A 25,629-nucleotide genomic window follows, 5' to 3' on the forward strand; every position below is an offset into this window, starting at 1 on the left:
AAAATCTTCTGCTAGAATAAGTGGTAGGGTTGCAGATGTCTTATCCACACAGTTAGTAGGACAATCACAAACAAACTTGGCCACCCATACCGGTATGGCCAAGTAGTTAGCTTCACTCCCAAAAAGTCAGTGAGGTATGGGAGTGACCATACAATGTCTGTGGAAGTCAAATGTGAAATTTACACGCACACACATGCACACACATTCCTGTTTTTATTTCATTTATAGCTTCTTCAATGTAAAAAGTTAAGATAGGGAGCATCCTGATCTCTACTCCTCTCTTTATTTTGGCAATTTTGGGATTCTCATCTCTCCAAATCTAGTTACGGCACACAAATGCTTAACAATATTGTATTATGGAAATGTTATGCTGGCACATAGTATATAATGCATTCATAAATTGCCATAGTGTAATGTATCTTGGATTACATATACTGGAGATATTGCAGTAATTACTGATTCAGAAATAAAATTGCACTATGTTTTGGAGGTTATGGATGAAATTTGTTTAAAAAAATCTGACTATAAATTCCAGTAATACCAAAGTCTTGGTGATGAGAAGAAACTCAATTACTGCTAAGATTTCACTCATTAGTGAAACAGCACACAAAGTTTCAAATTTAAATATCTAGGGAGTTTGATAACAGAAATTGTAGAAGTGAAAAAGATGTGAGACATAGAATTGCAATGGAAAACAAAGTTTTAACAAAGATGTGACATTTATTTTCTTTCGACTTAAATTTTGAACTATGAAAAAGACATAAAAGCATACATTTGGAGTATTGCTTTTTATACAAGCAAAACGTGGACTTTTTAATAATAAGAGGATAACAATTTGAGTTATGGTGTGTGAAGAGTACTGAAAATTAAATAGGTTGAAAAAAGTAACCCATGAGAAAGTACTCCAGTAAATAAGAGAGAGAGAAATATTGCTGAGATGGTGGAAAATAGACAAGAGAAAGTAGATAGGACATCCTCTGAGGCACAGCAGTTTCTTGAAAATGATTCTTGAAGTTAAGGTAATGTACAAGAGAGAGAGTTCAGAAGGCCAAGGCAAAAATTTCTGGAACAAGTAATTAGGAAATAAGAATATTCTTCTTTATAAATTTTTACATTTATTTTATAATATTTATTTGCATGTCTGGAGGGTGATATACATTATTTCAACATAATTTATATGCATGACTTGATTGGCGTTTTTCCTTTATTATCCATTAAAATGTATTAATAAATTTATTGCAGCCAGAGAGAGAGAGAGCAATTGTGGAAAGTGAATACAACAGATATGATACCTGATACATGCAGACTTCTTGTTACAGTTTGCTACTCCATAGCATGTATATTGAAATGAGTTTACATTCATAATTTAGCATTTTCTGATATCTCATCAAACACATTTTTACAGCATTATTATGCATTCTATTTAATTTTCGTTTAGTGTACATATAATCAGTGGGATCATGTTTTACTATAAGCAGATATAATTATTATGGTGTAGAGTAGGGATGCACAGACCGTGGCCCATGGGCCTCATGCAGCCCTCCGTTGATTTGCTGGTGGCCCACCTCACTGTGTATTATTTTAACTTTAACAAGTTACACGATAGGCAATTTTTACAAAATGGTACATGTGCAAAGCAAAGTAGCTGTGATGTCACGATTGCCAGTCTACTTACAATAATCAGTTAGTAATAATGTTAACAAATTTTATAATTCGTCTATTTGTCATATGAGTATTTTGTTTTTGTAGAAGCGGTTGCTACAATTAATTATCACCCTTAGGAAACAGTAAAAAATAAATTCTGCAATGGATAAAGCAGGACCACGTAGGAAACGCAAACTACAGGATGAAAAACGGCAGTTTCAGAATAGCTGGACCGAAAAATATGGTTTCGTGTAGCCGTTTAATAATATCATGTGCTAGATTTCCAAAAGTGCTGTCGCCATACCAAAAGAATACCATATAAGGAGACACTATGAAAGTCTACATTCTACATTTTCAAATCTACCCGAAGAACAACGTAAACAAAGATTTCATTTTTGAAATGAGAATTGACATGTCAGAAAGTGATGTTCACAAAACCTATTCAAGATTCGGAAATCGCAACAGAAATAAGTTTTGAAATATCTCGCCTTATAGCAAAAAGGTGTTGACCATTTACAGATGGAGATCTTGTTAAAGATTGCCTTGAGATAGCTGCTAAAAAAATTTGTCCTGAATCAGCCAAAAATGTTGAGAAAATTCACTTAAACAGGATGACTGTGCAAAGAAGAATTACTGCAATGTCGGAAAATGTAAAGGACCAATTAACATCTTATTCAAAGAAATTTGCCTACTTGGCATTAGCTATTGATGAATCAACTGACATTACTTCCACAGCCCAGTTTTTTATATTTGCACATGGAATAATGCACGAGTTTGAGGTAAGTGAGGAGCTCATTGGAACGAGTCAAACAAAAGGTAATGATATGTTCATGGGCTTTTGGAACAGCGTTCCAAAATTGATTTAGATCTGACAAAATTATCAGGTATCACGACTGATGGAGCTCCTTCCATGATAGGAGCTAATTCTGGATTGGTAACATTATTGAAACAGCATTTGGGACGGCACAACGATGAGTTGATACAATTCCACTGTATAATCCACCAGGAGAGCTTGTGCCCTAAGAAACTTGGATTTGAACATGTCATGAAAGTTGTGGTTTTAACAATTAATTTTATAAAATCCCGTGGCCTTAATCACCGACAATTTAAAGTTTCTTGAAGACATTGAAAGTGAATATGGTGACTTAATTTTTTACACAGAAGTGAGGTGGCTAAGTTGTGGACAAACATTGGAGCGGTTCCTAAATTTAATTGATGTAATTGAAATCTTCATGACTGAAAAAAAGTTTTTGAAAAACAAAAACATCCTGGACATAAAAAAATCCGGATTGGTTACGTGACTTAGCCTTTCTGGTTGACATTACTAATCATTTAAATATGTTAAATACGTGACTTCAGGACAAAGATCAATTGGTTACTCAACTTTACGGCCACATTTTGTCTTTTTGGTGTAAGTTAAATCTATTTCAAATCCAACTGAAGTCAGGGAATTACATCCATTTTCCTAATTATAAGAAAGTTTCTGAAAAGTTCAATGTCAACTTCAAAACTGTGTTGAAAAGATTGCTAACTTGATATCAGCCTTCAAGGATCGGTTTTCTGATTTTAAAAAAGTGAAACCGTTGCTAGATTTACCGGGTGATTATAAAATAACGTCAAGTGTTCAGAGCCCTCTAGCGAGTAATGTATTGGACGAAACACACCAATATTCGGTAGATGTACACAGTGGAACATGGGAATTCGATTTAACAAAAAAAAAGTACCAAAAGTCGCCAACAGGAGAAATTTTGGCGCTGTTTACCGAGTAAAATGCATTAATTTGCATTATCGCGTTTCTTGTGAGCGATCGTGCAATAAAAGGAAAGCTGTGAGATTTCTTATCATTCATAGACGAACTGCTTTTCGCTGCCTCTTACCTTACGTGAGCATGCTTTGTTAGTCAAACTCTATTATCACCGGAACAATAATGCCAGTGCTTGTCTTCGTTATTTTTGGTGTATGAAAAATTTATGAAAAGGACCGATTAGCATAACAAACTTACGAACACTCATTCGGCGATTTTAAACTACTGTAACTCTAGCAGTGTAGGCAGGCAGAGGACGCAAACCAATCAATCACCAACAAGTTGAACAAGTTGCAACTGCTATTGTGGAACAGATAACGACAAATGTGCAGGGTACCAGCAGTGCACGAGCAATATCCCAGCAAACGGATATCGCATGCACAACGGTGTGGAAAAATCCTACATCAGATGTTGAAGTTTTACCCCTATAAAATCAGTCATGTTCAAGAATTGTGCCCTGGTGATGTGACCACATGAATCGACTTATCTTTGAGATTCTTAGCACGCATGGAAGTGGATGATGCATGGCCGTGGCAGATTTTATGGAGTGACGAAGCGCACTTTTATTTGAATGGCGATATTAACACATGCAACTGTCACATTTGGGCTGCTACTAATCCACACGTGTCTGCAGATGCCTATCCACTCGCCCAAAGTCACAGTGTGGTGTGGATTTACGGCATCTTTTATCATCGGTCCATACTTTCACGAGGAAAATCGCCAAAATGGACCAGTGACTTGTTCCGTCAATGCTAACTGGTATTCCAATATGCTACAGAACTTTGTGGTTCCACAATTGCAGCAAAGAGGATGTCTCAATTTGACCATCTTCGTGCAGGATGGTGTACCACCTCACATCGGACTTCAGGTACAGCGTGTTCTGCGACAACATTTCACTGACAGAATAATCATTAGTCGTGCATTTGCCACGCCATGGCCACTGAGATCGCCTGATCTCAATCCTTGTGACTTTTGGCTGTGGAGATTTTATAAAATCATTGTGTATCGAGGATATGTACCCGATATTCCAACTTTGAAAGATCGAATAACGTCACACGTGAGACAAATCAATTCCGGTATGTTGTGAGCCACTGTGGAAAATGTTGTGCACCGTATGCAGTTCTTGGAACATCAGAATGGTGGTCATATTGAACCATTTGTAAAAATAACAATAAACGTCATGAAATTGATGTGTGCTGTCTCTCATTTGCCATTTAATCATTCATTAGTCACACCTACTAAAATTAATTTGGCAGTGCCAAAATTTTCCCTGTTGGTGACTTTTGGTACTATTTTTTTCGTTAAATCAAATCCCCATGTTCCACTGTGTACGCCTGTTGCGTTTTGTCCAATACATTACTCGTTAGAGGGCTCTGAACACTTGATGTTATTTTATAATCACCCGGTATTTAGCAATCCTTTTGCCATTTTGCTCGAAAATGCACCCGAATCAGCACAGCTTGAACTCATCGACATTCAAAACGATGAGAGCCTGCGAAATAAATTTAATGAAGGCAATTTATTAAACTTATATTGTTGTGTCAATAAAAACAATTATAAATGGTTGCTTGACAATGCATTAAAATGTGCAAGCTTCTTTGGCTCAACATATATTTGTGAACAAACTTTTTCAGTCATGAATATTAATAAATAGAAAAATAGGAACCGCTTGACTGATGAAAATTTAGAATCAATTTTGTGGTTATCTACTACAAAACTCGAACCAAATATAAAAACAATTGTCAAATCAATGCAATGTCACGCATCAAATTAAATTCATTTTTTATTACCTTTTTTTTGTAACAATTATGATAGGTATAACTAAAATAAAACAATATATGGAACTATGTGGCCCTCGGCCTTAACAAGTTTGTGCATACCTGGTGTAGAGTAAACAATGATTCATAATTATGTATAGAAATTGATGTTAATTAAATTATAAAATACTAAAATAGTTAAATAATATTGAAAGTTCTGTAAAAATATTAAAATTATTCTCCTTCCTGTTTTGATGAGTTTGTAAAATTTGTTCCAGCTGGTGTCTGATGTGCTGCCACATATGCAGCCATACATGAACATAAAGAAGTGTTTGTCATAAAAATCCAATCTGAATTATTAACTTAAAATTTTCTTATACATATATTTGAAAAAATTATTATATTTTGCTTCTGTTTATAGAAATTATATAACAAGTCTATACGTGCAGCCACAAGTGGTAAACGAAAGAAGCACAGTAGCGCTTCCAGTTCCACAAGTTCCAGTTCTGATGAAGATGTTTCCTCCAAAAAGGTAAGGTGGTGTAGCGTGAATCCTAAGCATGTTTTAGATTTATGTTAAACAGATCACAGGGCTTTTGGACTAAAAATGGAGCCCAAGATATTCATTTTGGACCTCAAATGGAGCTAAAGAGACATTTACTTGAGATAACTAAGACAGATTGCCTGATTGAGCCTCTGAGCCTGAATGTACATCCTGATCCATCAGGATGTACTGAAGGATCTGATGTGGGTGGGTTTCTCCTTTTAGGTTTCAGAATAATTACTCTTCTTTACAAAAGAGCTGTGATTATTCTGTGCATTAGATTTTAATGCACAGAATAGTTGTTTGAGTAAACAAAATATTTGCATACTTTACATTAACACATTCTCATGAACAAATTTAAAAGTAAGGTACCTGTGGGATAAAGATCAATCTGTGTCAAATTTGTGCATATCATTTAAGTAATATGACTACAGTTCAAAAAAAGTTATCACTTTACAAAATAAAATAATAATGTTTTGAACTAAAGAATGAGCAGTTGACATCTGTAACTGAAATATGTCAACATTGCTACTGAAATTGTATACTTTTGAGTTTACAATTTAAAATACCTATAACATCAAAAACATTTTATATTATAATTTAAAAAAAAAACTTAATACTTCAGACATAGCATACACTGGGGCATAGGGCTGACCACCTTATCCTGTGAATGGTTTGAGGTCCGATGATTAATAAACCCCTTGACACCACAAAGTAAAAAGAGGAAAAAGGAAGATGAGATGAGCTTTAAAAAAAGTCTTCATTATATGCTTCAAATCTGGAACTACTGCATGAAAGGCAAATGAATTGAACATAAAACTGAAATTTGATGGTGGTAGTACAAGGCAAGGACAAGAAGAAACACTCATTTTCTCTATTGCATGACATAAGATTAAGTTGTCTACCTTGCAGACCATTGCAGATGATAAACTCATTGTGTTAATATAAGTGTGTGCATATAAGGAATGTACAGAATACATATAAAAATAATACATGCAAAGTAACATTAATATTCAAATTTAAATCAGCTATATACAGTGATACCTCGGCTAACGAAGAATTTTTTCGGACTCGGCTAACGAATATGGATTCAGTTAATGAATGTTTTAGTGGATGCACATGCTAACATAAAGCAGCAAACATGAACGGTCGGGCCATTCCAGGAGCTTATATTTTCCATTTGTATGTGTGTGACAAAGAAATGAGCTGACCACATCACATAGAGGGAGACCCACCAACCCGACTGGGTTGTTTACGTTCGAGACAGCGAGAAGTGAGACACCTCATACCAGTGTCAGTACAGTATGAGCCATACTGACACTGGTATGAGGTACACTGGTACATTCACAGCCACACGGTGCACGCTCCGTGTGGCTGTGAATGCGAGAGGTAAGTGTGGTAGCATTTATTCTTTACAAAGTGGCATCCCAATAAAGCTGAAATGAACAGACTTTATGCCTTGGTTGAAGACAAGTGTCTGAATCACTTTAAAAACTTTCTGAAAAAAAGAGAAGTTCAGTCAACTTTGGACATATTTTTGACTTCTTTAGCAAAGAGACAGAGGCCAGCTACTGAAGAAGAGGAGACTTACCTTAAATAAACTTTGAAAATTTGGAAGAAGAATTAGTAAAAACGTTGTGTACATATTTTCAGTTTAATAAAGTGTATATAATAGTCTAAAGATCGTCAGTTTTTCATTCTACTTTCCATTCCCCTTCATCTAACTGGGTAGCTGTTCATCTCAGCTTTTGATGAGTTTTTGCCCTTTTATAGTTTGCTTTTTATTATTTTATAAAACTTATCTTTCAATAGTAGGCAGCATCCAGAACGAATTAAACGATTTTCTATAGAAACCTACTGGAAATCACGTTTTGGTTAACGAAGATTTCGGCTAACGAATGCGATTCCAGAGCGAATTATCTTCGTTAGCTGTGGTAACACTGTATATTGATAATATTATAATTATTGCTTTCAATAAATTTTCATCTTAATAGCTGTAGAAAAGATATTTTAATATTAGACTCTGATTCAATAATTGGTCAGATGTCATTAGATAGTTCATTATTATTCAGTCAAGCTGTATTTTCGATTGTAATTTGAAAATGAAAATAGTTTTGCATTGTGCACATGTTAATCATTGTCTATCCTTATATAGCAGATAACAGGTCATATTCCTTCTTAATTTTTTATCAAGTTTCTAAGGAAGGACCTCTCCACTCATAAAGAAGGTCTCAATTTACATTCCCAATCTGTCCCTGTTGTGGCCTCGTAGTAGACCAGTTTGCTTTTCCTAATTGCTTCTGGAATACACTGATCATCATTATGAAGAGTCCAACATTTCTTCTTGTTGAGAATATAATTTTAAAATAGTTATTTAGCATATTAAAATTATATGCTAAACTGAACTGAACCTAATGGTAACAGGCAAATAAACTTGTGACTATTCAGCCAGGTGTTCCTGAGTGGGGGGAGGGTTCAAAAGTGGTATTCTGTAGAGACTTCTGAGCTATTTAAATTTAGTAGTTAAATTTGTTTGGGATTGCTTAAGGGCCAAAGCCAAATAACTGGCAGGAGACCTCCACATCACCTTTAAGGAATGCAGAGCTTCAGACCTAATGTTCAACCCTCACCTCTACTTAGTGTGCCCCATTAGTAGATATCCAGTGAATACTGAACAAACAAGGATGGCTTGGCAATTTGGGACTTAGCTGACCAAATTATACTCTCTCGATGCTTAAAGAAATACATATGATGGTACAACATGGTGAGTGCAAGCTAATACTAAATAAGTGTGTAATGGATTCTACTCAGGATACAGACTAGTAATTACTAACACCATGTTCTAACATAAAGATATGCACAAGTTCATGTGGTGAGAAGACAAGAAAGAAACTCCTCATTGACAATGTCATTGTTGATAGTGATATCTTCATGCCGGTTCAGGATATAAGCATATACAAAGGTTTTGAAATTGGAAGTAATGCTCAATGCTCACTTCCAGTTTCAAATGTTTTTTTAAGGGATAAAAATGAATATCACATTGAAAGGAACAGTATGAAAGAATGTTTTAAAGAAGAATTAAATTTGAGCAGCTTTTACGTAAAGGTGAACTGTAGACTCAACTGTACAAACATTATTCAAGAAAAAATTAATCAATTCAAAAACAAGAACCAAACATTGGAGTCTCAGTGACAAACTTTGAAGAAAACATTTATTGATTCAGCTAGGAAGACGTGGTTAAGTTGCCTGTAAGAATGGTGGATACAAGAAGTTAAAGAACGAGATCTGGAAAAGAAGAAAGCATACTGAAAGTTCTTAGCAAATGAGTCAGCAAATGCCCTAAAAGAATACAGAGAAATATGTAAAAGAGTTAAGCTATGTGTAAAAGTCGCTAAACAGAAGTTATGAAAATTGGTTAAGAATGTAGAAGATAAATATCAAGAATGTGGCAAAATGTTCTGGAGTCTATTGAAAAAAGCTTAGAAATGGAGGAAAGTGCACTGTAAAAGGAATCAGAGATTACGAAGGTAACATGAAAACTGAAGATAAGGAAATCCTAGGTGGCATAATTATTATTGTCATCTCATGTATTGAAAAATTACTTTTGTGTCAATCTTATAGAATTCCTTTAGTAACTTATAAGTTTCTATTATGTCCCTCTTCTGCTTGTTAACTAAACTCTGCAACCCACAAACCTTCAATCTATCCTCATAGGGAGCAGACCTGTCAAAAACTTGGTCACTGGTCTTTGAATCTTCTCCACCACTTTTTCAACTCCAAGGTGACCAAATCATTGTGCAGGAGCCAAGATGTGGCCAAATCATATCCTTATTGTTATTATACCTCTAAAGAGGAATAATATCCTTATCTTTACATGTCAGTTTGTTCTATAACATCCAAGTAATCCTTTGAGTTATTTTACAACTTTTGCAATAGGTCCTCTGAACTTCAAACCTCTATCTGCCATGACACTCAGATCTCTAGCTTCATTTTCCTGTAATCCAGTACCATCAATATGATACAAAGTCATGTCGATTTTTTTTTAACCTGTATATTACATATACAGGTTACATGCATTTTTGTTTCACTATCTTGTATAGATATATGTATGTATATGAGGTGGTCTGAAAAGTTCTTGGCCTCGACAATAGATGGCAACACTATTGGCAAGATTTTTTATTTCTAAGTTGGTACATAAGCATCCATCTGAAATTGCAAGTCATTCTATCAAGTAGTTTGTTTTATACAGTGTTTGAAGCAAAACTGTTGTCTGTATCCCTTGAAATGAATAAAATTGAGTATCGTGCGGTTATGAAATTTTTTATAAAAGAAAGTTTAATGCCAAAAGAAATTCATTAGAAGTTCATAAAAGTTTATGGGCACTTTTCTCCTTCGTTTGAGTCTTATCTGATGTGAAGTGGAGGTTAACAGAATGAATATATGGTGGGGTGTTGCTACAAACATGGCAGCTCAGTTGTAAGGGACGAAGAAATGCATCGCTAATTTACCCTTATGGGTACCAAGTGAATGATCATTATGGGTGACTTTAATTTTCCAAATATTGCTTGGGTAGAAGAGAAATCTCATGATAAGAAAGAACAGGAATTTATTGAATTGTTGGGAGACAACTTTTTCAAGCAGCATGTGAAAGAAGGAACTTGAGGTCAAAGAGTGTTGGATTTGCTCATCGTGTCAGAAGGGATCTCTGTCAAGAATATGGCTATTTTACCACCAATTGGTGACAGTCATCATGCTGCTCTTTCTTGGGAAGTATCTACTTGCATTGAAGCTCTTATTAAAACAGGCTACATGCTGAACTACAAAGCTGGAAATTATGATCAACTTAGAAGAATACTATCTTTGTTCCCATGGTATCAGTTACTGAACGGAAAAAATGTCAGTAATGCATGGGAATCTTTGAAAAATTGCTTGAATGAGGCGGTATCTCAATGTATCCCTAGTGTTCGAAGAATAAATTGGTTGGGAGTTGTTGGATTCTGATTATGTAGATATTAGAGTAATTATTATTTGCTTCAGAATCCAACATGATCTTCCATCACAAAGGCTACATTTGTAAATATTATTTAATGTAAATAACTTAAATTATAATTTGATATCATGTAATTACCTTAATTATATCTAATATTTAATTGTTTAATCAAAGATATGTGTTAATAGTAATAAGATTCTGTATTAAATATTATTAAGCTATTTTATTTATTGTTATGTCAATATTATAAGAACTTGTATTTGTAATTTAACTACGCATTTATTGAAATGCAAATATTCTATTTATTCTTGTTTGTGAAAGTTTAACGTTATGTAATAACTGAATATAGTGGTATAACCTTATGTAACGTTAGCGAAAATGTTTACGTTTATTTGTTGTCATGGAAACGCGTGAAATAAACGAGCGCGAGTGGAACAGAGCGAGGGCTGGAAAAAGAATAATAAAAAAATATAAGAAGTAACAAGAGAGAGTTGGGACGGAAACTTGGAAGTGAAAGGAAGCAGGGTGATAAAATAAAAAAGAGAAGTAAATAAAAGGTTCTTAAGGCTAGGAGTTAAGTGGATAATTTTTATAACTGAGCAAGGACGAAACGAATTTTCTAGTTAGCTGAAGGTGAAATCAGCAGTAATAATAGAAGGAAATTAATGCTACAATCGGATAAAATAAAAAGCTGGTCATTTAAGGAAGAATTCTGAATAAACCCAGCTGGTCTAGAATTGTGGCTTATTTCCGATTTGCCTTAAAAAGAACCTCACAGTGTTTTAATTAGTTTATGAGTGGTAACAAGGATAGTTGAAGTACCCTGTAATTGATGTCCAGAATTCTGAAGTGCGTTTGATAGTGCTTTAAGTATAACCGTGGATAAGTCTTGTAGATGTTTTTATTAAGTAAGATAAATAAGTTCCAAAAGTTTGCTCACAACATAATTGATGTATTAGGAACTATTTCCGGTAAGGTTTATCATAGTGTATTATTTCTATGCTTGAAGAATTGTGTGTTAATTACGCTATGCTTAACGCTACTTTAACTGTGGAAACTCTTTGTGAATGAGAGTTGGAGATAAGAATTGTTTGAAAGATATTTTCAGCTATTAGTGCTTGTAATATTTTGAACTTATAGCATGACTGAGAATTGTGTGAAAACTGACTGGATTGGATGTTCCATTATATTAATTTAGGTGTAGAAACTTTGTAACCCAGAAGCTGAGAAAGTACATGTGAAGACTTGGAAGATTGTGCTATTGAGATTATCTAAACTTGATGTTTGACTTGTTTCTAGTATATAGAAATTATAGAAATTAGAAGTAAAATTTATGTATGTGTTATATGACCTATATTAAATGTTTCATTGGTTAATCTAACTATTGCATTTGCCTGAATTTCTTATTACTGCACTGTTCACAAAAAATTCAAATCTAGCGGGAATCGCAGAAGGAAAATAAATACTTCGGCCTGATTGAATGAAAGGACTGCTAACTAACTTTGAATTGATCGTACTGTTTCATATAGACTTATCTAAGGATAGAGTGGCGCAGTATAATAGAAATTTCTCTACCCTTGGATTAGTGATCAATTTACAATTAGTTGTGTTTTATTTTATGAAAGTGACTAGTAACAGGATGGCGGATTCGAACATCAAGAGAATAACGTCACAACAGGAGTGAAATGGATGTGCAGCTGTATTAAACAAGAGATCCACAAAAAGAAGATGATGTGGAAAGAATATCGTGAGAATAAGAGTGAGAGGAGTTATGAAATATATAAAACTCAGGCCAGTAAAGTAACGAGTATTGTGAGAAAAGCTAAAACGGAGTATGAAAAGAAATTGGTCATGCAAGCTAAATGCAATCCAAAAGAATTTTATCGTTATGCCGCAAGCAAAAGAAAGAATGAATGTGGAAGAATAACTTTATTGAATGAAGATGGTACACGAGTGTCGGAAGCCAAGGAGATTGTTCAGTTAATGAGTGCTCACTTTGCTAAGATATATCAACCAGCTGTATGTAGCATGGTGCACAGTGCTACTGCTACATTGGATGAAGAGTTAGAGATTCATGAAAGTGAGGTTGAAGAGCTCTTGCATAACCTGGAAAAGAATTTGTCAATAGGGACAGATGGAATATTAGCCCGTTTGCTAAAGGAGTGTTCAGCTGAATTGGCTAGGCCTTTCACACATTTGTATAACTTGAGTCTCAGCTCAGGAATGATACCACAGGAATGTATCCTATCAATTCACAAGGGTGGTGCGAAAACTGATGTGTCTAACTACCGACCTATTAATATCTCTGGTGTGGTAGTGAAGATTTAAGAGAAGTTGTTAAGATCTCACATACAGATATGGGTAGATATGCATTCTATACTCTGCAGGTAACAGCATGGGTTTACTAAAGGAAGGTCATGTTTTAGCAATTTGCTGATATTTTATAACAATGTTATGGCCAAGTTGGATAAAGGTAATGAATACTCTATGATATTGTTGGATTTTTCTAAGGCATTTGATAGGATACCACACAATAGGCTGTTGCATAAACTGGAGAATATGAGATTGGAATATAATCTATTGACTTGGATCAGGGGATGGTTGACAGACAGATATCAAAAAGTGGTATACAGTGGGTGTGAATCTGCCAGATTTAAGGTAACCAGTGGTGTACCTTGGGGTTCAGTCCTTGGGCCATTATTTTCAATCTATACATTAATGACATCAAGCAGGGTCCATCATCAGATTTGCAATTGTTTGCTAGTGATGCTAGTGATGTGAAGATAGGCAGGGCAATCAGGGATGCTACTGATATTCAGCAATTACAAAATGATTTGAATAGTCTGGAAATCTGGACAAACAAAAATGGCTGTCAGTTTAATGTTAGTAAATGTAAAGTTATGCACTTTGGCATGATTAAAGTTCCAGCAGCAACTTATATTAGCAGAGTTATGCTACAAGAAACTGAAGAGGCAAGGGATCTTGGTGGATAAGAATTTAAAGTTCAAAGGTCACATAGCAAAAGTTGCAAATACAACTCAGAGGATAATTGCTATGTTGAAGTGAACCTTGACATGTAAGGATAAGGAAGTAATTTTGCCTCTTTAAAAGACTTTGATAAGACCACACCTAGATTGCTGTGCGCAGATTTGGTCTACCGGGTTCCAAGAGGATAAAGATGCTGTGAAATGGGTGCAAAGAAGAGTTACAAAGATTATATCCGGATTTAGATTATGAGGACAGATTACGAGTATGTGGATTGCAGACTCTGGTTAATAGGAGAAAGAGGGGTGATAGAGGTCTATAAACTTTTCAATAGGTGTTATAGCATTTTAAATGATGAAATTTTTCTTTATATGGAAGGCGGGGAGAGAACACCAGGGCATTCATGGAAATTAAGGTTGTTCTCAGTCAAGAAAGAGATAAGAGCTAGGTTTTTCTCCCAGAGAGCAGTGAGTGAGGGGAATAATTTGCCCTTAGGGGTAGTGAGTGCATTTAGTGTAAATGAATTTAAGGGAAGGTATGATAGCTGGGTTGGGTAATTTACAGCCTTCCCTGATGAGTCCTTGACTTCCTGGAGGTCTCAGATAATAATAATAATACACAGTAGGCAAATTATGCAACTGAATACTATACACATGACACATAGTTAACCCTAGCACAATGCTCAGTTATCTATATTAGACATGTAGCAGCTTCTTATATTGCACTTAGCTAAATTTCGTTCACTACATATATAGGTTTATATTTTTCTTCCTTTTCATTTCCGCAACTTATTAACTAACAAAATACTAACAATTTCCTGTAAGCACACACATGCAATTCTCTGTTGTAAGCTTTTAAGACATTAACAAAATTGTGCTTCCTTACTTACTTTGACTCTTACAAACACAGTTCAATCAAAATATGACTAATTATTGTTTATGTGACCATAAGTTTTTTTAATTAATATAAATGTTCATACAATAACGCCTACCAGTTTTGCTAGCAACTGTCTAGCTTTCTCAAGGCTTGAACGGTAAGACAAAAAATATATGATAAATGCACAAAAGGATAAAGAATACAAAACCGTTAGTAACTATTAGGTAGCTCAGTTGACACGTTTGCATGACAATGTCAGCATGTATTGCGAATCTTTAGTCAGTGTCCTGAATACGTGTTATATAATTATTGGCATACTGTAGTTCCATCAAACTGAGTGAATTGATCAAATTTTTCCAAGTCTCTTTCAATATGGCACCTTGATTTCTGTTTAGGTTGCTGCCTGTTCGTAGGAAACTGTTGCTTCTTTGAATAATCGGTGTCTGAAATCATCGTCTATGTAGGGCATAGAGCTATTTTCCCAGTCTATAGTATGGTTAGAAGTTGAAAAGTGTGCGCTAAACTGGAGGTGATCGTTTTGTTATGATTGACATCCCCAACCTGCTCTTTCTGTCCGATTTCGAGGCTTCTTGAAGTTTGTCCAATGTAGGAAAGGCCACACGTACATGGAATATTATACACACCTGGATATTTGTAAAATGGAACACTATCTTTAGGAGATCTTAACACCTCTCCTTTCCCCCCTGCACCTGGGGGGGGTCACTCTCCTGGAACCAAAATCTGGAGACAAAAAATATGGGAGCCAAGAGAGCATCTTAGTCCCCTTTTATATTGTCGCTAATCCTTTGTTCTCCATGATATCATTTCATGGATTATCCACCAGCATGATGATGTCACTTCGGCTCCCTCCATTCTTGAGTGGGGCACATATTTCTGTATTTGCAAGATCTTGCGAACTTTTGTTTTTACTTCATCATCACTATAATCTGGGTTAATCCCTTACTTTCCGTTTTACACATACTTCAATATACATTAAATTATGCATTTTAACAGTAGAAGTATAGCATTCCTTTTAATACACTATAATTTCTATATGCTCAGAAACCTCTATAAAATTGATCTTGAAAATTTAATTAATGAATTTATCATGGGAGATTTTACAGTACCAGGGCCAGGAGACTTTTTTTGTGTCTAATTTGGACAGTATTTTTCTGATCTCTTCCTGGCAAAAGGATATAGGGGACATTGTATGTTGTACATCTGGAATGGTTGGGGAGCATTTACCATTGTCAGTTATGCATGCATTGGAAACAAAGTGTGAAGCCAGAAGATTGGCTTTTTCTGTGGGTGATGATGCAATAGAGCCATCTGGGTATGATAGGGGTGGGAATAGTGTTGGGCAGAAGTTATGGCCAATTGCTTTCGTGAGAGACCAAGAGGCTCAGATGCCATTTGGACAGGCTGCTAGTTTCCAGCTTTTTGCCCTTTGAAACTCTGTTTTGGAAGCATTGATTGTTAGCTTGTATTTCGGGCTTCAGTATAAGCTCTGAAGGAGGATGGGGTTCTTGATTTGAGCTGGTTATGGTATGTTTGGTTTTTCATTTGTACAGCCTTGGCACATCTTTTGGAGAACCAGGGTTTAGTTAGGGAATGGCAGTTCAGAGTAGTGTGGGGAATGTATGTTCCCATGCCAGTGAGGATTACTTTGGTGATAAGTTGGATGCATATGTTCTGATTGGAAGTCCTGAAGCAATAGTCCAACCATGGGAATGTGGCATAGAAGTTGCAGAGGCTGTCCCACTTGGCACTGTTATAATGCCAAACTACTCTTGTATGGGAGTGGCTGTGTATGCATTGTTGCATGAGGGGATGAGCACATTGTGGCAGAATTACCTAGGGGATTGTGGTCAGAATTTCCTAGGGGAGGGCACTAATTTCACTGTGTATTTGGAAGAGTCATTGGTGAGGAAGAGATCTAGGGCGTTTGGGTTATCTGGTATTCTGGTTGGCATCTGAACAAGTTGTGTGAGGTCGTTAGTGATGGAAAATGTTTCAGTATCTCTGCCTGCAAGATCTGTACAACTGGAGAAGGAAAGCCAGCTGGTGTTGTGGACATTAAAATCTCCTAGTAGGCAAATTTTCGCTGTAGGGAAAGTGGGACTGGAGAAAATCAATTTTTAAGGAGAGAAAATTAAAGAGCTCAGAATGGTTGGTTGCAATGGGAGAGCAATAGAGGCAGTAAGTGAATTTGATTGAGTGGGAAGGGATATTTTCAACCAAAGAAGGTCAAAGTTGGGCGATTCTAGGTTGGGTGCTCTCTGACAAGGTATGTCAGAGCGGATGTATGTGACGATGCCACCCTTGGGATGAAAGGAGTTAAAGAGTGTGTAGTATGGAGGGTTGAGATAAATAGTGATGTGGGGGGGGATTTGAGTTTCTGGCAGAAAGAGTAGGTGGGGTTTGGCAGACTGAAGGTATCTGCAGGTATATCATTGTGTTAATTGATTTTGGCCTTCTCTTTTATATTGGGTTTAATTTTGACTATTATTGGGAAATAAACTGTTATATGGTTTGCCTATTCTGACTTCGTTACTTGTGATTTCCATTGTGCTTATGAAGATATGATCGATACATGAATGTTCTTCCACCTTCTTAGTTGGTTGGAATACATACTACTTGTAATATTTTCAACCTAAAGTTGAAACTTAATCTTTTCAACCATAACCTTACATTTTGCAACATTAAATTGACAATTATTATTCCTTTGCTTTCAATGCTAATTTATTTAAATCATCCTGCAGGATATATACATCGCTTTTATCAACTATTGCCTTCCCCAGTTATGCATAGTCAGCAAACAACTGAATATTCCCCCTTAAATCTTTTGCTACATCATTAATATACAAATGAAAGATTAGTGCCCCCTCCCCAGCATAGAGCTCTGAGGTACTCTATGTGCCTTCATTCCACTCCACCATACACCATCCTTTGATGTCTCTCTGTCAGCTAGCAGCCTCAAATCCATTCCTATTTGCTCCAGTTTATGTAATAGTTTTCCATGTCGTATTCTGTCAGATGCCTTTGCAAAGTCCAGCAGTGTCATGGTGTAGCTATTTCCTTTATCCAGTTCTGCTGTCATCTTATTATAAAATGTGAATAAATTAATAAATTTTACAAAGCTGTTCTGTCACCTATAGAGTATCATTATTCTTGTTGAGAGGCTTATACGCTGGTTAGACATAATAACTAATATTTAAGGAATTGACAGCGTATACTGGAAATATAGATTAAATAAACTTTAATATACACTTTCCGATATTTCGGCGAACGTTACGTTGCCATCTTCTTGGGAACTTACTAAAAAGACACGTGCACACAAGTACTAATACAACAAATGAGACTGAGGCTAGGACGCTAGCGTTTTCCTAAAGTCCTGATGGTGCCCCCTGGCGGGCTATATTGGTAGTTCTTGGCCTTTGGGCTGAAGTTCTTTTGATAAAAGTTTCCCAAATTTGGGGCAGTTTCATGCATCCAAATTTGTTGAGGTTTGGCATGTTCCTAAGGGCCGAGGCTGATTCCATGAATAGTCTTTCATACTTGAACTTGCTGCGGTGTATTACTGTGGCTTTCTTCCATCTTATTCTGTGGCGAGTATCCAGAGCGTGGTCTGCAAGCCCAGAGTGGCTGTACTGGTGAAATCGGATGTAATCCTTGTGTTCTGAGATTCTGATATTTGCTGTCCTGCCTGTTTGGCCAAAGTAGGACAGTTTACAGCTGCAAGGGACCTGGTATACACCAGGTAGGTCTAGGGGAAGTGGTTGGTCTTTGGTGGAGCGGATAAGGGATGCCAGTTTTCTATGTGGTCTGTAACAAGTGGTCAAGTCATGTTTTTTTAAGATTTTATTGATTTTTTCTGAGGTGCCTCTGATGTAGGGAATAGTGATGGATTTAGAGTAATCTTTTTTGTGAGGGGGAGGGGGTGGTGGGTTGTGGATAACTGGGTTAAGTATTTTTTGGATTTTTTGGAGGGGGTAGCCGTTGGCTGAGAAAGTGTCACGGATGTGATTTAGTTCAGAGGTTAGGGCTTGATCATTAGAACAGATTATTTTTGCCCTGTTGAATAATGTTTTAATGACTCCATATTGTTGTGAGGGGGGGTGGTGGGATTGTTGGTGAATGTATCTGCCTGTATGGGTGGGTTTTCTATAAACTGAGAAAACCAAGGTTCCATCAGGTTGGTGGGTGACTAGTGTGTCTAGGAAGGGGAGGTTATTGTTTTCCTCTTTTTCCAGGGTGAATTTGATTCTAGGGTGTTGGTTGTTCAAGTGTGTTAGGAAGAAGAGGAGTGAATCCGGGCCATGTGGCCCGGATTCACTCCTCTTGATTCACTCCTCTCCTTCCTAACACACTTGAACAACCAACACCCTAGAATCAAATTCACCCTGGAAAAAGAGGAAAACAATAACCTCCCCTTCCTAGACACACTAGTCACCCACCAACCTGATGGAACCTTGGTTTTCTCAGTTTATAGAAAACCCACCCATACAGGCAGATACATTCACCAACAATCCCACCACCCCCCCTCACAACAATATGGAGTCATTAAAACATTATTCAACAGGGCAAAAATAATCTGTTCTAATGATCAAGCCCTAACCTCTGAACTAAATCACATCCGTGACACTTTCTCAGCCAACGGCTACCCCCTCCAAAAAATCCAAAAAATACTTAACCCAGTTATCCACAACCCACCACCCCCTCCCCCTCACAAAAAAGATTACTCTAAATCCATCACTATTCCCTACATCAGAGGCACCTCAGAAAAAATCAATAAAATCTTAAAAAAACATGACTTGACCACTTGTTACAGACCACATAGAAAACTGGCATCCCTTATCCGCTCCACCAAAGACCAACCACTTCCCCTAGACCTACCTGGTGTATACCAGGTCCCTTGCAGCTGTAAACTGTCCTACTTTGGCCAAACAGGCAGGACAGCAAATATCAGAATCTCAGAACACAAGGATTACATCCGATTTCACCAGTACAGCCACTCTGGGCTTGCAGACCACGCTCTGGATACTCGCCACAGAATAAGATGGAAGAAAGCCACAGTAATACACCGCAGCAAGTTCAAGTATGAAAGACTATTCATGGAATCAGCCTCGGCCCTTAGGAACATGCCAAACCTCAACAAATTTGGATGCATGAAACTGCCCCAAATTTGGGAAACTTTTATCAAAAGAACTTCAGCCCAAAGGCCAAGAACTACCAATATAGCCCGCCAGGGGGCACCATCAGGACTTTAGGAAAACGCTAGCGTCCTAGCCTCAGTCTCATTTGTTGTATTAGTACTTGTGTGCACGTGTCTTTTTAGTAAGTTCCCAAGAAGATGGCAACGTAACGTTCGCCGAAATATCGGAAAGTGTATATTAAAGTTTATTTAATCTATATTTCCAGTATACGCTGTCAATTCCTTAAATATTAGTTATTATAGAGTATCATATTCCTATCTACTCATTCCTGAATTTTCTTTTAACCAACTTTTCCAATAGTTTAACTACCATCACTTGGATATGGGTTTTCCATTTTAGATTATGATCCACATGTATTCCAGATACTGGCAGGTGTGTACCTTCTGGATGAGATGTTAATTGGTCTGTAATTTGCTACTTCTGTCTTGGAGCCACCTTTATGTAATGGAACTATCTTACCCTCCTTCCACTCTCTTGGAATCTTTCCAAAGCTGAGACTTAAATTAAACAACTTTGTCGGGGGTACTGCCAGTTCTCTTGCGCATTCTCATAGCAAATGAGCTGACATACCATCTAGTCCCACTGCTACATTCACATTGATATTTTTTAGTATGTTGAGTACCTCCAGTTCATCTGCATAATCCACACATCGGCATCTGTCACATCAATAACTGCATTCTCCACCTGGATGATATGCCCTTGCAAGTGATCACTTAGTAACTCAACTATTTCTTCTGCTTCTGTCACTTTCCGACCAAGCAGTGATCCCTGAGGTCTATAGTAGCAACCAACAATATATTTTGATTATTATTCTTCCACATATTAGTCACACCCTGTCAGAGATAAAGTTTATACTGTAGTTATAGGGAGATTTCTGATGCTATTACCAGATCAAACACCCCCCCCACACACACAACATTTTGTTTTAGATTATCCCTTAGTAACTATACTTCCATTGTATGTAAATTCCATTTCCATCTTGCCATGTGCCTCTAACTCCTTCCATTCTATACTCACATAGTTGAAGTGTCTCATGATGAATGCTGGCCAAGTAATTATGGATGCCATGCATCTGTAATAATATACAGATGCATGGCATCCACATCTTCCTCTGGATCTCTGAAGTCTATAGTAGCAACCAACAATATATTTTGTCCAGACAGCCTCAAATGAACCATCTCCCTCAGATCTACAATCCTCCTTAACTTCTTTTTATGTTGAGTGACATTCCTCAGCTATCATTAATAATATCCCTCCTCCGCCTGCTGTATTTCTTCTTTCTTTCTTTTCTGCAATTAGAGTATCTCTATACCTGCACCATTCTTTGTTAACCAAGTTTCACTGATGATGCCAATAATTTTTGGCCAAATTGAGCTAATCATTGCCAAAAACTCCTATCCTTTATTTCTGATACTTTAGCCATTTGTGTACATCAATTTCAACATCTTGTTGGATCCACATAGAGATCCACATTACCAGCCCATTCAGATTCGAAACCTTGGAAAGTACACCGAGCTATTCACACTCATTCCTGCATTCACATTCAGCACACATTTGTGTGCTCCCTCTCATTTGTTCCAGGCAGACATATGCTTGATTGTTTTCTCTTCCCCCCCCCCTCCTCAATATCTCCAGTTTCTGTGATTTTGTACTTCCAGACTCTCACTGAATAACATTTAGTCCAAATATCTAACTCCAAAACTATTGAAGTTAATTTGAAAGACTGTTAAATGAAATATTCCGTGACAGACTAGTTGCAAGAAATTTTTAAGAGGAATACAAACGAGTTTATGTATATCAATACTTGAAGCAGAAAAAAACATCAAAAACTTGAAATATGAAAAGACAGCTTCTGTAGATTATATTTGACCATAAATATGGAGGTATAAAAAGATTTTGCAATGGCTACACTGCATAATTCAGAGGTCTGGACAGAAATTCCAGATGATTGGAGTAGGGCTCTTATTGTTCCTCATCTATAAAAAAGAAAATAAAGCTGAATGTGAGAATTACAGAAGAATATCTGTTAAGTGTTCCAAGTAAGATTTATGCAAGCATAGTTGAAAAGAGGCTGAGAAAAATTGTAGAAGAGAAACTTGGAGAAAAACAAACTGGTTTCAGGCTAAATAGAGGTGTTCAAGATCAGATTTTCATTTTACAACAAATAGTTGAGAAAGCATGGGAATATAACAAGGATTTGTACTAAAATTTTGTAGATCTTGAAAAGGCATATGGCAAGGTGCCTGGTGAAAAGCTTTTCAAAACACTACAGTTATATGGGATAAATGGAACATTATAAAGAGCAGTACATAGTCTGTATTTAAGTTATAAGCCAGTAGTTAGAATTGAAGAAAATATAGGAAGATAGTTTAATGTAAAACCAGGTATAAGACAAGGATGCATGTTATCTCCACTCTAAGAGCCTTCATAGCTCAGTCAGTATAGACTGAGCTATGGTATAGGCTTTGTATAGACTTATATAGACTCAGTATAGACTTTGGTCAGAAAGACCTGGGTTTGAATCCCATCCCTGACTTGAGGAACTTTTATCTGGTCTTTCGACTAAAGGTGAGTTAGCCGGAAACTTGGGTTTTTCAACCCTCACAGGTAAATTGGCCTGAACACACATGATTTACAGTCATAAAATACATACTTAATTCCTCATTAGGAGAGCTCAAACAATCCTAAGGGATGGTGGAGGAACAGGGGAGGGGAATCCCATATGAATAATTAAAACTCTCTACCCTTATTCATCATCTATATGGATTGTATTATGAAAGAAAATGGTATTAAACTGGATGTTAGAATTGGAGATGTTAAATTAATATCTCCACTTAGAGAATCCTGGAGACTTGTTAGACGTGCTTAGAAGTACATTATCCACATAAAGCAAAAAAGCTATGCTTGGAGAGAGAAAAACACCAGATAAACTGGGGAGAAAAACCCTGCAGTCCATACCCAAGACCAGCTGACTTGGCTATGTTTGAGGAAGATCATCAGTGACTGGAATTGAACCCAGGACACTCCTTCCCCAGGCATATGGTTGCGAAGTGCATAGTCACTGGGCTAACTGCATGGATAGGGAGAATCATATACAGTGATATTCTTGGACTTCTTTGATAGGTTACCACATGATAAGTTGGTGTACAAGTTGCAGAGGATGGGAATAAATAGTCATCAAATTCCTAACATGTACCTTCAAGGGTGTACAGGATATGATAGTGCTACATGAAAAATTTACATCATTACTAACTTCCTATCTACAATTTACCTACAATCAGTCTGTTACCTGTCAAGACTAAAACATTATCAGATCTTATATTTCTATCTTCTAAGGCACTTATTACCGTATCAATTCACTTATATCTTGATCTTCCTCTGGGTCTTTTTCCTGCCAACCTGGCAGAGAACACTTGTTTTGCTAATCTTTCCTCTCCCATTCTGTTTAAGTGACCATATCATCTGAGATTTGCTCTGCTAACGCATTCCTGGATGCTGACAATGTCAAGTTCTTTCTAATATCTTCGTTTTTAATATCATATTGCCATTGATGCCATCTGTTCATGCCCCTGATCTTTCTCAGGATTCTCATATCTCTGGGCTCTAGTCTTTGGTCAAGTGTTTTACTTCTCCCAGCTCTCAGATCCATAAATTAAAATTGGTTTGAACATTGTCTTGTATACGGCTAATTTAGTGTTTTGACTAATTTCTCTCTTATTCCAAATAAATTTATTCAGTTGACTTCCTACATACCAGCTTTGTTGATTCTGTTGTCTTTTTCCATATTTAATTTACCATCTTCACTAAAAATCATGCCTGAGTAGCTGAAATGTTTTACTTGTTCTATAGGTTCTCCATTCACAATGCAATTCAATGCTTCTGTCTATTTTCATCGTCTTTGTCTTGTTATTGCTGACCTTCATACCATAACTATTACAACAGTTATTCAATTTAGTCAGGGAATCTTGTAGACTTGTAGCGGATTTATTTTATAACGTCACCTGAGAGCTGAGATTAACATCTCCAATTTCAATATAAGGTTTAATACCACTTTCCTTTATAATGTGATCCATATAGATAATGAATAACAGAGGGAATAATGTACATCCTTGTGTGACACCAGATTTAATATTAAACTACCTTCCTGTACTTTCAATTCTAACTGATGACTTACAACTCAAATAAAGACTAAGTATTGCTTGATATAATATAGCTGGCTGGTTGGCCGACTGGTTAATATATCTGCTTTCCAGCCAAAAGGCTGCAGATTCGAATCCCGCCATGGGCATGGATGTTTGTAATTCTCTGTGAAAATACTAGTGGAGGTAGTCAGCTATAGATGGTATTGGTGTAGATGATGAAGGTAGTTACGGTTGGTGGAGTGGTGAAGACGGAGAGTTATAGAGTAGGTGCCCTCCCTCAATCCGTGTTTGGACACTCTGGAGGTGTTATGTAATAATAATAATGCCCCATTGACACCATATAACTGTAGTGTTTGGAATAGCTTCTCTCTAGGCACATTGTCATATGTTTTATCCAGATTCATGTGAGGTTCATGGTGAGATTCATGTTAAAAAAATAATAAAAATAAATAAATAAATAAAATTCAGTCATACTCATTATGGTTGGTTCTCTGCATTCCTTTAAAGGCTATGTGGAGGTCTCCTCTCAGTTATACAGCTTAGAACCTTAAGCACCCTGGAAATAAATAGTATATTGGTTAAATGTATTGGTGATTGGTTCTCTGAACGATAGCAGCCAGTTGTGTATCGTTTTACACAACTCATTATGTATTATTTTTTGGCATTGTTTTATTCCAGTGTTTTATTATCAGTTATTTATTTGTTACTAGTGACAGTTATGGATGGAGACTGACTTACTGTCAATAGTTTTATAAAAGTTAGGGCTAAAAAAGTTTCCTGTACTCCTTTTGAGAAATATAAATCATTAAAGAGAGAGTATATTTGTTTTTAAGGGTTATGAGAGAAAAACAGTTGAGATATAAATTGCTGCTCAAGCAAAAATAAAACTAGATAACTTTTAAATAAAGATCAGCAGAATAGTCATATAATAAAAGTAATAATTTTTTTTTTTTTTTATGTAGAAGCAGAGTTCTTTAAAGCAGAGAAAATATGTCGCCTTTGAAAATTCAGCCCTATCCAAAAGAGTCAGTATTTATTTCTTTATTTCTTTACATTTTAATTTATATTAATGTTTATGTAATTATTTAGTATTTATATATTTAAATAAATGATGTGAGGGGGAAAAAAGAAAAAAAACTTGAATTTGAAATATCTCATATTCCAATTTTCCCTATTCTGTATGCGGATCTATCTAAATCTCCATCTTCATTGGAGATAATAATTTAATAAGGATAAATACAGCAATCACTTATTCAAGGAAAATAAATAAATAAATATATATATATATGTATATTTATTTTATTTTATTTTATTTTATTTTATTTTTTTATTAAGAGATTTTTATTAAGAAGGTCAAGCACCTTTTATCTACTTGTATATGAGATGTATATATGATTTCTGCATTATTTCAACCTTGGTAGCTCTTTGGGTCTGTCTCCCACTGAGGAGACCTCAATAAAGGTCTAACCCAGTCTGGGTAGTGGCCCTTCCCATTATGCATTGCATTATACACGCTCAAAAGAGGGGGGGGGAGGTGCTTTGCATTGTGGGATACACTAAGGCAAGTGATATGAAGTCATTAGCCTCTATATACAAGTAACTCAGACGTGAATATATTTCACTCATAAAACTTTGTTTTGCTTACTTGGGAAAAGGAAGTAGCTCAGACGT

The 25,629-nt window shown here is 36.2% G+C and overlaps 1 protein-coding gene across 4 annotated transcripts in view; it reads left to right on the top strand.

Moving 5' to 3' along the window:
- LOC150107542 (DNA ligase 3-like) overlaps positions 1-25,629 on the top strand; it is a 505,727-nt gene that overhangs the window by 403,127 nt on the left and 76,971 nt on the right. For all 4 annotated transcript variants that reach the window (XM_090391370.1, XM_090391373.1, XM_090391372.1 and 1 more), the window contains 2 exons: positions 5,627-5,737; positions 24,921-24,983. In XM_090391370.1, the coding sequence (XP_090247496.1) occupies positions 5,627-5,737; positions 24,921-24,983 (174 nt within the window). The remainder of the gene's footprint in view (positions 1-5,626; positions 5,738-24,920; positions 24,984-25,629) is intronic.

This window comes from Typopeltis vanoorti, chromosome 4 (genome assembly GCF_054136105.1).
Source record: "Typopeltis vanoorti isolate ZY-2024b chromosome 4, IOZ_Tvanoo_1.0, whole genome shotgun sequence".
Lineage (NCBI taxonomy): Eukaryota > Metazoa > Arthropoda > Arachnida > Uropygi > Thelyphonidae > Typopeltis > Typopeltis vanoorti.